General features: G+C 46.3%; 1 protein-coding gene across 1 annotated transcript in view; it reads left to right on the forward strand.

Moving 5' to 3' along the window:
• The window catches only part of LOC120064150 (immunoglobulin superfamily member 3-like), an 88573-nt gene that overhangs the window by 42960 nt on the left and 33397 nt on the right, over positions 1-12216 (forward strand). The window contains exons 4-5 of the mRNA XM_039014523.1: positions 2948-3334; positions 8183-8590. Of these exons, the coding sequence (XP_038870451.1) occupies positions 2948-3334; positions 8183-8590 (795 nt within the window). The remainder of the gene's footprint in view (positions 1-2947; positions 3335-8182; positions 8591-12216) is intronic.

Below are 12216 nucleotides of genomic sequence, written 5' to 3' on the forward strand. Positions count from 1 at the left end.
CTCTCCGAGGGCTGATCAGTATCTCTTACTAAGCTCATTAGAGCACTAAGGAGAGCTTACCAAACCTCTATGGACTGCCCTTATCAGTGTATTCGTGCATGTGTTGACTGGCATACAGGAAACACAAAGCTGGACTGTTACAAGGGTCAGAGATTGCACAGGGTCAAGAAGCAGGAAGTACACACACCCTGACAATAATGGAGTGTTTCATGCTGACGTGATAGTAGTACGTCATCTCATTGGGCTTCCTGTGACCTTGAAGTCAGAGACGAAATGTAATTTCTATTCCTCACTGTTCCCTCTGTGTCTCCTACAGTGAAACTCCCTTTGTGTCTGGGCTAGTCTACTGTATATGAGACATACTGCTCTGTTTGTGACGAGAGTTAAATCTCTCAGCAATCCACAGTTACTCTGGGGAAATTCCCCCAGAGATAGGAGGGTGGAGCGGAACAGGCGAGAGAGCGAGACCAAGGAGATAGTATGCTTCTTATGATAATGATCTTAAAATTAGCTGTCGACCTCTAACCCAGCAGACAGGGCACAAGAACAGAGTCTGAGCTACACACACACTACTATCCTTGTGAGGACTTCTAGTCGTTCAGGATAGTAAAAACCCCCCAAAACACACACGTTACATACAGGGCCACTGTACAATACTGTCTTTCTCCAGATCCAGGAACACCATTCCAGTAGATAAATGGTGCAAAACATTTCTATACATTTTTTTGCAGAATGACGGTGGAATTCTTCATTGGTTGTTAATGGCGCCCCAGATCGTGATCAGAGGATGTTCGATAGGAAGACTCTGTTTCTCAGAAGAGCAATAAGTTAGCCAAGAGAGGCACATAGAGCTCTGCATCTTACACCCCCTCTCTTCTCTCTCTTCTCTCTCTCTTTTATAATCTAAAATGGATGGGAGTGTTGTAGTCTGACAAAGGGAGTAGAGCAGGGCGTGTATGTGTCTACTGATTATGTGTGTGTATACACCTGTGTGTGTGTTGGAGTCTCTTTCATTAGGCTGTGTGTATTGAAGGGAGGGAGAGAGAGAGGACCCTAAGACAGCCCCATCACTGGCTAATCACCCACAGACAGAGGAGAGACGCTAGACAAGAACAGAATCCTAATGGACCTCTTCTCTTTCCATCTCTCTCTCTCCCTCACTTTATTGTTCTCTCCCTTTCTCGTTACATCTCTCCCTCTACACATCTTTAAACCTCTCTTTTTTTAATGTTTTTTCACTTTATCTTTCTTGTTCTTTCTGTTATCAGACCCTGTCTGTTTCTCCCTTTAACGTTTCATCCCACATCTCTCCCTTGCCCCCTTTTATCTTTTCCCAACTCTCTTGTTTTCTAACTTCCTACTCTCTCGCTGCATCTGATTGGCCTGTTTCTTTTCACGTTTAATTTATTACAAACCGTTGACAGGTGCATGTCTCCACTTTTAGCTCCTCCCTTCCTCCGTGTCTCTCACCACTCAGTATTGCCCAGGCACAGTTCATGGTAGTATTCATGAAGACGCGTCATAGCAAAAAGTTTCAAAACATTGTGCAATGGAAAACGTAAAAAAGCATTTCTTATTGGACAAGTTGAGATGGTACCTCCCCATTTTCATCTGTTTGCTTCAGTTTGGTGCCTAGTGAATACGACCCAGTTTCCCATGGCCATGTTTGTTGCTGAACTCTAAGTTGTCCTTGTAAAGCAGGTCACAGCTCCATGAGTTTAGATCCAACCAGGAATACAGATCTGATGTCACAATGCAATATCCTGCCGCTTCATTGGTCAATGATCGTCACTGGCCTTTGTTTTGGCATCTGCGTTCCACTCTGTTAGTAATGACCTGTGTGTGTTTGTGTGTGAGTCTGCTTGTATCTGTCCAGGCAGTGCCAGACTGTTAGTATTAGGCTCATTGTTATTTTAGAGACAAGCGCTCAGCATGAAAGTTCACTGTGTGTGTGTACGTGTAAACAGTCACCCCCCTCCCCTCTTCAAATGGCAGGCTTTGAACTTTTCCACGACTGTGTTTTCTCAGGAAGTCTGTTTAAAGTCTTTATAATTACAGCCAGGGGCTAGCACCTCCTCTGAGAGCAGAGCGGGAATGAGATGCACAGAGCATACCGCCGCTCGTCATGTTGAAATGAATACTGTAAATAAACCGCTGGTGCCGCCGTGTGCGGAGTTCATCTATAATTGGGAGCCCAGTCAGAGGTGTATGCAGAGACGGCTACACTGATAATGTTTGCTCGGCCTCCTCTCCTCTCTCTTCTGTCAGGAAGAGCGAAGGAGACGAGCGGAGTGGCCAGGCTTTTTTCGTCTGCTGTAGAGAATCTTAATTTGCTGTGTTTCTGTGTTGGAGGTGAAACCAAGGGGAGAGGAGGATGAGAGAGGAGAGGAGGAGACTGTAGGAGCTGTGCTTCACTGTGGGCATAGCTGACCCCTTGTGACCCCCCCTCTTTCTCTTTCTCCCTTTCTTTCGTCTCCTCTTTCTCTCGCTCTCTCTGCACCCAGTGTAACAGGCAGCAGACATTAAAGAATAGGATGTGTTAGTGTGATGCATTTTTATTTCATATGCTGGTATTTAAAGAAGGTCTCTATCCCGAGCAGCTAGTCATGCTCTCATGCGTTATATGAGGATAAGGGAACATGTGATATGCAACAGCTAAATCAGAGTTGATGACTCCTTCCCTCTCTCTGTCTTTGGGAGAAACTGGCAGCTGAAACCATACTGATGCTAAATGTTAAAATAGTGGATGACAATTTATCTTATCCCTCTCCCCTTTCCTTCCCCCTCTCCTTCCATACACCCAGATCGGGACTTCAGCATCCTGGTAGAAATTAACATCCATCTCTTTTCATTAAGGACTGGAGTGTGAAGATGTGTTGACATGTGCTATCTGGAGACAGGAGGAGCTAAACTGCTTTTTAACTAATTTTATCTCTCTCTCCCCCAGATCGGGACTTCTCTATCCAGGTGAGCACGGAGCGGCGGTCCTTCACGGCGGGCGAGCCGCTGGAGCTGCGCTGCACCATCGATGCCCAGAGCGTGCCCGAGCGCTTCTTCTCGGTGTCGTGGGTGTTCAGCAGCTCGTCGGTTGCCGTGATAGGGCCCAGCGCTGTGCCCGTCCTGGGACCCGACTATGTGGCGCGCGAGGCCGCCGGTCACATGACCGTGCGTAAGGAGAGCCCCGCCGTGCACCTGCTAAAGTTGCAGCGCCTCCGACCAGAGGATGCTGGGAAATACATCTGTAGAGTCACGGAGAGGGAGAAGACACCCACTGGGGACTTTATAGACCGGAGCAAGAGGTCACGCAACGTCCAGATCACTGTGCAGCCCATCAGTGAGTATCAACACGGCATGCTATTGGCCCCTTTGGTAGTAAAAGGCCTCTCATTGGCCTCTTGGTCAGGTAAACCAAGGGTTCCCAAACTTTTTCACTTGAGGGCCCCCCTTCCAGCACTGGGGAACATCCTGCGCCCCTCCCTGCGCGCACCACATCTATTTCTATGGGCACAAGCACTGTTCATGACACAAACTGTTCATTCCCCTCTTGTTAGTGGAGAGAACATTTAGCAGGTTTAAAGATTATTTCCTGCAATTCTACACATTTTGTCATAGGGTGCAAAGAACATTTAGCAGTTTTAAAGCAAATTTTCTTGAAATTCTATACATTTTGCCATATCTAATGTGTATTCATGTGATATTTGATTGCCCAAAAAATTACACCAATATCTATGGGCAAAAAAAATTTAGCATACATGGGCAAGTTGATCTGGACATTTCTGACCGGTTATAAATAGCTCTCTAAGGTATGCAATGACTAACATGACAAGAGGAACTGATAATGCACTACCCAATTTCTAAATTGCACCTTGCATTATACTATTACAATTTTCAAGAATAAGTTTAAAGAATTGGGGCCCCCGCGCCTCTTCACCCCACTGCCGACCCCTCGCGTACCCCACGGGAGGCGCGTCCCTCAGTTTGGGAACCACTGAGTTAAACAACATCTGATTGGCACTTTGATAGTAGTATGCTTTTCTAATGATATACATTATGCATTCTCCCAGAGCGGAGGTCAGATACCTTTATTCCAGAGAACAATAGAGCCTCTATTGTGGACTGTGAGTCTCACTGAGAATAAAGCGCTCTTTATTACACCATTATTTTCTATAGGGCTGAGAATTGCCTGGGACCTCACAATATGATATTATCATGATACTTGGGTGCCGATACGATATGTATTGTGATTCTCGCGATTCGATACTGGGATTTTATTGCGATTTTCTGTTCCAAACATATGGCTCACTATACACTGAGTACACAAAACATTAGGAACACCTTCCTAATATTGAGTCCCAGCTTTTATTTCTTTCATCACATTCCCAGTGGGTCAGAAGTTTATACACTCAATTAGTATTTGGTAGCATTGTCTTTAAATTGTTTAACTTGGGTCAAATGTTTCGGGTAGCCTTCCACAAGCTTCCCACAGTAAGTTGGGTGAATTTTGGCCCATTACTCCTGACAGAGCTGGTGTAACTAGGTCAGGTTTGTAGGCCTCTTTGCTCGCACACGCTTTTTCAGTTCCGCACACACATTTTCTATAGGATTGAGGTCAGGGCTTTGTGATGGCCACCCAAATATCTTGACTTTGTTGTCCTTAAGCCATTTTGCCACAACTTTGGAAGTATGCTTGGTGTCATTGTCCATTTGGAAGACCCATTTGGAACCAAGCTTTAACTTCCTGATGATTCCTGATGTCTTGATGTTGCTTCAATATATCCACATAATTTTCCTGCCTCATGATGCCATCTATTTTGTGAAGTGCACCAGTCCCTCCTACAGCAAAGCACCCCCACAACATGATGCTGACACCCCCGTGCTTCATGGTTGGGATGGTGTCTTCTTCCTTGTTGAGCGGCCTTTCAGGTTATGTCGATATAGGACTCGTTTTACTGTGGATATAGATACTTTTGTACCTGTTTCCTCCAGCATCTTCACACGGTCCTTTGCTGTTGTTCTGGGATTGATTAGCACTTTTCGCACCAAAGTACGTTCATCTCTAGGAGACAGAACGAGTCTCCTTCCTGAACGGTATGACGGCTGTGTGGTCCCATGGTGTTTATACTTGCGTACTATTGTTTGTACAGATAAACATGGTACCTTCAGGCGTTTGGAAATTGCTCCCAAGGATAAACCAGACTTGTGGAGGTCTACAATTTTCTCTGAGGTCTTGGCTGATTTCTTTTGATTTTCCCATGATGTCAAGCAAAGAGACACTGAGTTTGAAGGTAGGCCTTGAAATACATCCAAAGGTACACATCCAATTGACTCAAACGATGTAAATTAGCCTATCAGAAGCTTCTAAAGCCATGACATAATTTTCTGGAATTTTCCAAGCTGTTTAAAGGCACAGTCAACTTAGTGTATGTAAACTTCTGACCCACTGGAATTGTGATACAGTGAATTATAAGTGAAATAATCTGTGAACAATTGTTGGAAAAATGACTTGTGTCATGCACAAAGTAGATGTCCTAACCGACTTGCCAAAACTATAGTTTCTTAACAAGAACTTTGTGGAGTGGTTGAAAAATTAGTTTTAATGACTCCAACCTAAGTCTATGTAAATTTCCGACTTCAACTGTACTACCATACCCCGTTCAAAGGTACTTACATTTTGTCTTGCCCATTTACCCTCTGAATGGCATACATACACAATCCATGTCTCAATTGTTTCAAGGCTATAGAAGGACAAATACTGGAGTTTGGGTGCAGGTACAGATGACTAGCGGTAGCTAACAGTACCTAGCAATTCAAATATTATTCGTACTTGGAGTCAAAGTATCAATTTAATATTGTTCAAAATAATATTGTGATATGGAACTGTATCGACTTTTCCCCCATCGCTCATTTTCTGTCTGAGTGGATCGCTAAATATTGGTAATGCAGTATTATGGTCCTTCTCATTCCCTTAGCTCAGAGCTGCGAGTGAGCTGCTAGGTTGGATAATGGAGAGAGCTGGAGAGGAGGATGCAGGAGGCTGAGCTAACAGCCGTGAAATGAGAGTGTGAAGAAGGAGAGAGGAAGGAATGGGGCCTAGCTCTCCAGGGCCCACTAATGGATCCTTGGGCTAAATTAATGTGTTCTGCTGGAGCTGAGTGACTCAGCTGGGCTTTCAGAGTGTTGGCCGCTAGGGGCGTGCTGGAACACTGGGAGGCGATATGAAGCCTAATCTAGCTAATACAACCCTCCCAAAACCTCCAGTGCCCAATGTTCTCATCCTCTCTCTTTCTATCCTGATGTATCCTCTCTGTCTAGTAGTTCAGTGCCCCCCCCCCCCCCCCCCCCCAGTCTGCAGCTCTATAGCCTCTCTATCCCTCACTCTCTCTTTCTAAGGGCTGGTGTTGAATGCTAAAGCCTGCTGTTCCCAGCATAAAAACACAATAACAACCCACCCCAACTCACCCTAAATATGCCATCATCCACCACCTGCACCCAACCATCCTGACCTTACCCAAGCACCCCCCACTTCACTCCACTCCCACCCAAACTGTCCCAAAACAAAGCCCCCCTGGCCCCCACATGGCCCCAGTAATCCCCAGGGATTCTCCCTAATGGGACCTTTTTGTTTCCCTAACAAATAGATTTAATGTTCTATAAAAGCATTGTATGTTTAATAACCATGGTTACAGCAGGGAGGGAGGTCTTAATGGAGAGTGGGTAGAGGGGTATGGGGTCAGGTTGACCCCCCCCAACTCACCCGCCTCTAGTTACCATCCCTTGTTTCTGGACCCATTAACAGCGGTGATGGGGTAGTATGGGTGAGGGTTGAGAGCAGGAGGATGGGAAGAAAGAGGTGTAAACAGTGCTGACAAATCAGTCCTGATGAATGAGAATACCTTGGGCAGGGAAGAGGGGTAAACGCGCTGCTATGAATTACAAACACACAGAGAAAAGGGAAAGAGGGAGTGAGAGACGGGCAGTAGAGAGAGAGCGAGAGAGACACACAGAAAAGGAAGGGACTGAGAGAGAGTGGAGTAAAGAGAAAGAGGGATAGAAACACACAGAGGAGAGAGAGAGAGACCCATGAACAGAAAGGGAGATGGTGGGAGAGAAGGAACAATTGGGAGACGGGGAGAGAACTGAAAGAGGAGAAAGACAAAAACAGGCGGGTTTGAAGAGGAGAGAAGCTGCCCTCTGCCTGCCTAACCATCTGTGATATTCATACAAATCCACATTGACACTAAGAGCCGAGAGACAGAGACGATGTATAATGTATTTAACATGGGGAAAAGCTGTGGTGAAATTAAAAGAGAGAGAAGAAGAGAAAGGGATGGAGGCCTTCCATTTGTTCATGTAAGTGTGGAAAGGCTGCTTCATTCTGTATTCTCCCAGGGCTGGGGCTTGGTAGGAGGGGTGGTTAGCACCCAGTCAACCCCTCATACTCTGACGGCAAAGAAAACGAGATGGAGGGAATGAGAAAGAGAGAGAAAGAGAGCAGGAAAGAAGCCCTCCCTGTAGACTCAGATCACCCGAGGGTTGAAGGGGGTGTTGGGGCCGGGCAGCGCTCTGCCAGGCTCTGCAGTGTGTGAAAGGCGCTGAAGTGATGCGAGAAGGAGAGAGATGGTCTGTTTTAAAGCACGGGACGGGCAGCTAAAGACTTTTATCCTTCTGCACTTTCTTCTGAGGAGGAATCCCTCAGACGCTGGGTCGTGTGATCTCAGGCCCGGCCCCCAAGCCCTGGGTGGACCGGGCTATCAGCTGCATTACATTAGGTGTCAGAAGTGGGATCGGCTAACGACAACGCATCAGTCCACTGGGGTCTGTGTGTGTCTCTGACAGTTCCTCTCTCTCTCTTTTTCTCAGCTGCCCCAAGTTCAGAGTCGAGTGATCATCTCCACAGATACAGGCTGCTGTGACATAAATACAGTACATGCATAGGCTAGTCAGTAGTATACTCCAGTCACTGGTAGACACGATACTGCCCGTGGTTCTTTTTGTCCTTTGAATTGTTTTACATGTGAAGCCTGGTTCTAGTGTATAATTATTTAAATGTAAATCCCTGTCAAAATGTCATTGGAGAGGTTTTGGTCCATTTTGACTTATTTTGTATATGTTCTGTCACTCCTTCTACCTCAACCCTCCCTCTCTGAATTCTCTCTCCCCACTCCTCTCCTCTCTCCACCAGAGAGTAACGTCACAGTGTCTTTGTCCAGTAACTCGTCAGAGGTCCAGGAGGGGGACGTGGTCCAGCTGACCTGTTCCATCCACTCCACCACGGGTCCTCTCTCTGTGGCCTGGCAGTGGAGTGAGAAGCAGGGCTCCACCTCTCCCCAGGATCTGGTCTCCGTAGACCGCGACGGGACCGTCCGACCAGGCCCTGGGTACCGTGAGCGTTCCAGCTACGGGGAAATCCGGGTAGAGAGGGTACGGGAGGACATCTATACCCTGTCCCTATACAACGCCCTGCCTGGGGACGAGGGGCTGTACCGGTGCACGGCCACAGAGTGGGTGGAAGCCGGGACTGAGCCAGAGCAGAGCTGGGAGATAATAGGAGAGAAATCAGCCACCAAGACCATCACTGTTAAGACCGTGGGTGAGTGTGTGTAGCAGGGACTCATGACTCAGGAAGACATATATATCAGGAAGATATCTATATATCACACACACACACGGAACCCTGACACACACAGAGTATATAAAGGGAAAGGGGATACCTAGTTAGTTGTACAACTGAAATGTGTCTTCTGCATTTAACCCAACCTCTCTGAATCAGAGAGGTGCGGGGGGCTGTCTTAATCGACATACACGCCATCGGTGCCCGGGGAGCAGTGGGTTAAATGCCGTGCTCCGGGGCAGAACGACAGATTTTTACCTTGTCAGCTCGCACACACATACAGTATACACATCAAGGTCATCTCTGTCACGGCAAGTTGTAAGCTTAAGCAACAGGCGAACACACACACACACACACACACACACACACACACACACACACATTAAGGTCATCGCTGGCATTTCTTTAGCTTTTCTCTAGAGTGAGCACCCAAATACACACACACAAACAAACGTCCAGTCCTTCCGGGCCTAGAAAGTTGGTAAGCGTGTGCAGGGGGATGTCAGGAGCACACAGAGGGCAGTCATTTTCCTACCTGTTGTAAGAGATTGTGATGAATAGCTCACTGAGAGGCTGGAAAATAAAGCATGCTTTATTCATGCAGAGCCAAGGGGTGTGTGTCACTACAACACACACACACACACACACCATTCTGACTTCAGATATAGTTCTTCTTTTTCATGATATTATGGACACAACACACACAATCTTGACTTGAGACACACTCGCACTACTTGCGTACACGCAGATTATCTAGAATTATTCAAATGAAAATGTGTTTAGCAGTGGGCAGGCTTTCCTCTGTCAGTGAGTTAAGCTGAACATCACTGGTACAGACTGACTGAGAGAGGCAGTGGAGTAGTGCACTGGCTGAGGCGCTGGGGGAACCAAGGGCTCAGTGCACAGTCACACACACACACACACACACACACACACACACACACACACACACACACACACACACACACACACACACACACACACACACACACACACACACACACACACACACACACACAGAAGGGATTAGTCCCTGCAGCAGAGTATTGTGGTGCTGTGGAGGGAGAGAAAATATGTCTGTTTTTTAATTGGCCATTTGTTGTGTTTTAGCAAAAACTGATGAATTACAGGTAACTGACTAAATACAGGAGACTCCAACATAAAATGCCTTTATAGGGCATTGGGCCACCATGAGCCAGAACGGCTTCAATGTGCCTTGGCATAGATTCTACAAGTGTCTGGAACTATATTAGAGGGATGTGACACCATTTTTCCATGAGATATTCCATCATTTGGTGTTTTGTTGATGGCCACCGCTCCAGAATCTCTCATAAGTGTTCAACTGGGTTGAGATCTGGTGACTGAGACACACACTCTAAGCTACTTTGAGACCCCTCTTTCAAAGTCACTGAGATCTCTTCTAGCCATGGTAGCCAAAATAATGGGCAACTGGGAATTTTTATACATCACCCTAAGCATGATGGGATGTTAATGACTTAATATACTCAGGAACCACACCTGTGTGGAAGCACCGGCTTTCAATATACTTTGTATCCCTCATTTACTCAAGTGTTTCCATTATTCAGGCAGTTACTTGAATGTAGATTATGTAGATGTTTATTTTGTTATTGTTCCTACACATTTTTATTTTATTTGTGTGTACAGTATGCCTGTCTCTGTGTATTTAGTATGTGTGTCAGTTTCCCTGTGTGTGTTTGTATCACGTGTTTGTGCCTCTGCGCGCGTCCTTGTGTCTTCAAGATGTGTAGCATCTGCTTGCCTCAGTCTCTACTGAAGTCTCCTCTGAAGAGCAGTGACAGTCAGCCAAGGTATAAATAGGCCTGCACTCCTTTCCCCTGTTCATCCTCTCCTCTATTCTCTCTCTTCTCCTTTAATCTGTTTCTCCTTCTGTTCTTCCATTCCCTTTTTTCACAATGCGTCTTTTTCCAAGTTGGCTGTCTGGCCCTTGGGGATTAGTGATGGTGTCCTCTGGGGTTTGACAGAGAGGTGATGCGTTGCCATGGTGAAAGTGTTCATTAGGGGATCCTGGTAGCTGATTGGCTGAAGAGCGCCCAGGAGTGATTGGGTTGGCAGGTCTGTGATGATGACAAGCCCAGGTTCTTAGACCTAACAAACACATACACATACATAAGCAAACATGCACACACAGGATAGGCATACACTTACAATCGACTCACAACGACATATACATAGGAAAGGGCATATTAAGGTAATATAATAGGAAAGGAATTATCAGTGTGAACTTTTCTCCCATCAGAGGCCGACAGTGATGGAGATGGATGGAAGAAGACAGAGAGAGGGAGGGAAGGGCTGAACGAGAGATGGAAGGAGAGCGAGAGAGGAGAGTTATTGTCTAATGTAGAATTATGGACTGTGGCTGCTGTCCCAGCAGTAGCCAACAGTCTGGACATAAAACCATCGATTACACACCCTGAAGGACACAATGGACAACTCACTGCCAGGAGAGAGGGATGAGGAGAGGAGGGAGGGAGCAAGGGAGGAGGGAGAGATGACAAGTGAATAATGGAGAAATCTGCACAGTCTCATAGACATGAATTATCGGATCTTGTAAAAATCAGAAAGAGGTCTCACTCACTCACCGCTTCTCTCTCTCTCTCTCTGAAATACATGTATATGAGGGCAGTAAGATACTGAAATGGGTTGATGTCAGTATGAATCGCAGACTAGAATGGAAGATGTTACGGAGGGATATCTGCGTGGAGTGAAGTGTACTGTACCAGGGAATCTCCCCTCCTCCTCTTTCTCAACTCTCTAAGTGGTGTAGTGTAGGTCTATGTTGGCCCTATTAACTGGACCAGGGTGACTTATCTAAATGAGGAAGGTTTGGATTGGCTAGAGAAAGAAGCAGGTCGAGTATCAGCTCTTAGAGCAAATCTCTCCCTGGAGCCTTCTTTGGTGTTGCATCACCATTAGTTTTGAACTCTGCTATCACACACACACACACACACACACACACACACACACACACACACACACACACACTTCGATGAGACACGCATACATTCACTGCCGCACGGGCAGTCATGATAAATTGATCTGTGCTCCGTTGGCACAGGGCTCTAGAACTAAGCCCCGGTGCACCCTGGGTAAATGGGTGCTAATCTCAGCACGAGAGTCCTCCCCCGTTCAACCACCGGTGACCATTAACCCTATTAGTGTTGCATGGTATACCGACTCTTCACTACTTTTTCGATACTAGAACATGAAATGCGTCTCACGTCGTCTACTGAGAGAGGATCAAGTCTGTCTATTAGCGCAGCCCATGTCTCCTTATAGTGTGAGAGCACCATTTCCTGCTCCGGATCCACTTACTGGTGGCCAGCTCTAGCCTGTCCTGAGGAACCACTACACTCCCTGCGAGTCTGGGCTGTATCACCACTTCTGCTGCATAAGCAGATAGCAAGATGATCTTTGCTCGAGTCTCGAACTGACCGTGTGTGTGAATGACAGCATGGGGCTTAAAGAGACACTTGTAAAATAAGAGATTGCTTTCTTCTATACAAATGTTGTTGATCAGTACAATAAAATAAGTCCCAAATGGAAGGGAAATAGATTGTTTTTCA

Source organism: Salvelinus namaycush, chromosome 19 (genome assembly GCF_016432855.1).
Source record: "Salvelinus namaycush isolate Seneca chromosome 19, SaNama_1.0, whole genome shotgun sequence".
Classification (NCBI taxonomy): Eukaryota; Metazoa; Chordata; class Actinopteri; order Salmoniformes; family Salmonidae; genus Salvelinus; species Salvelinus namaycush.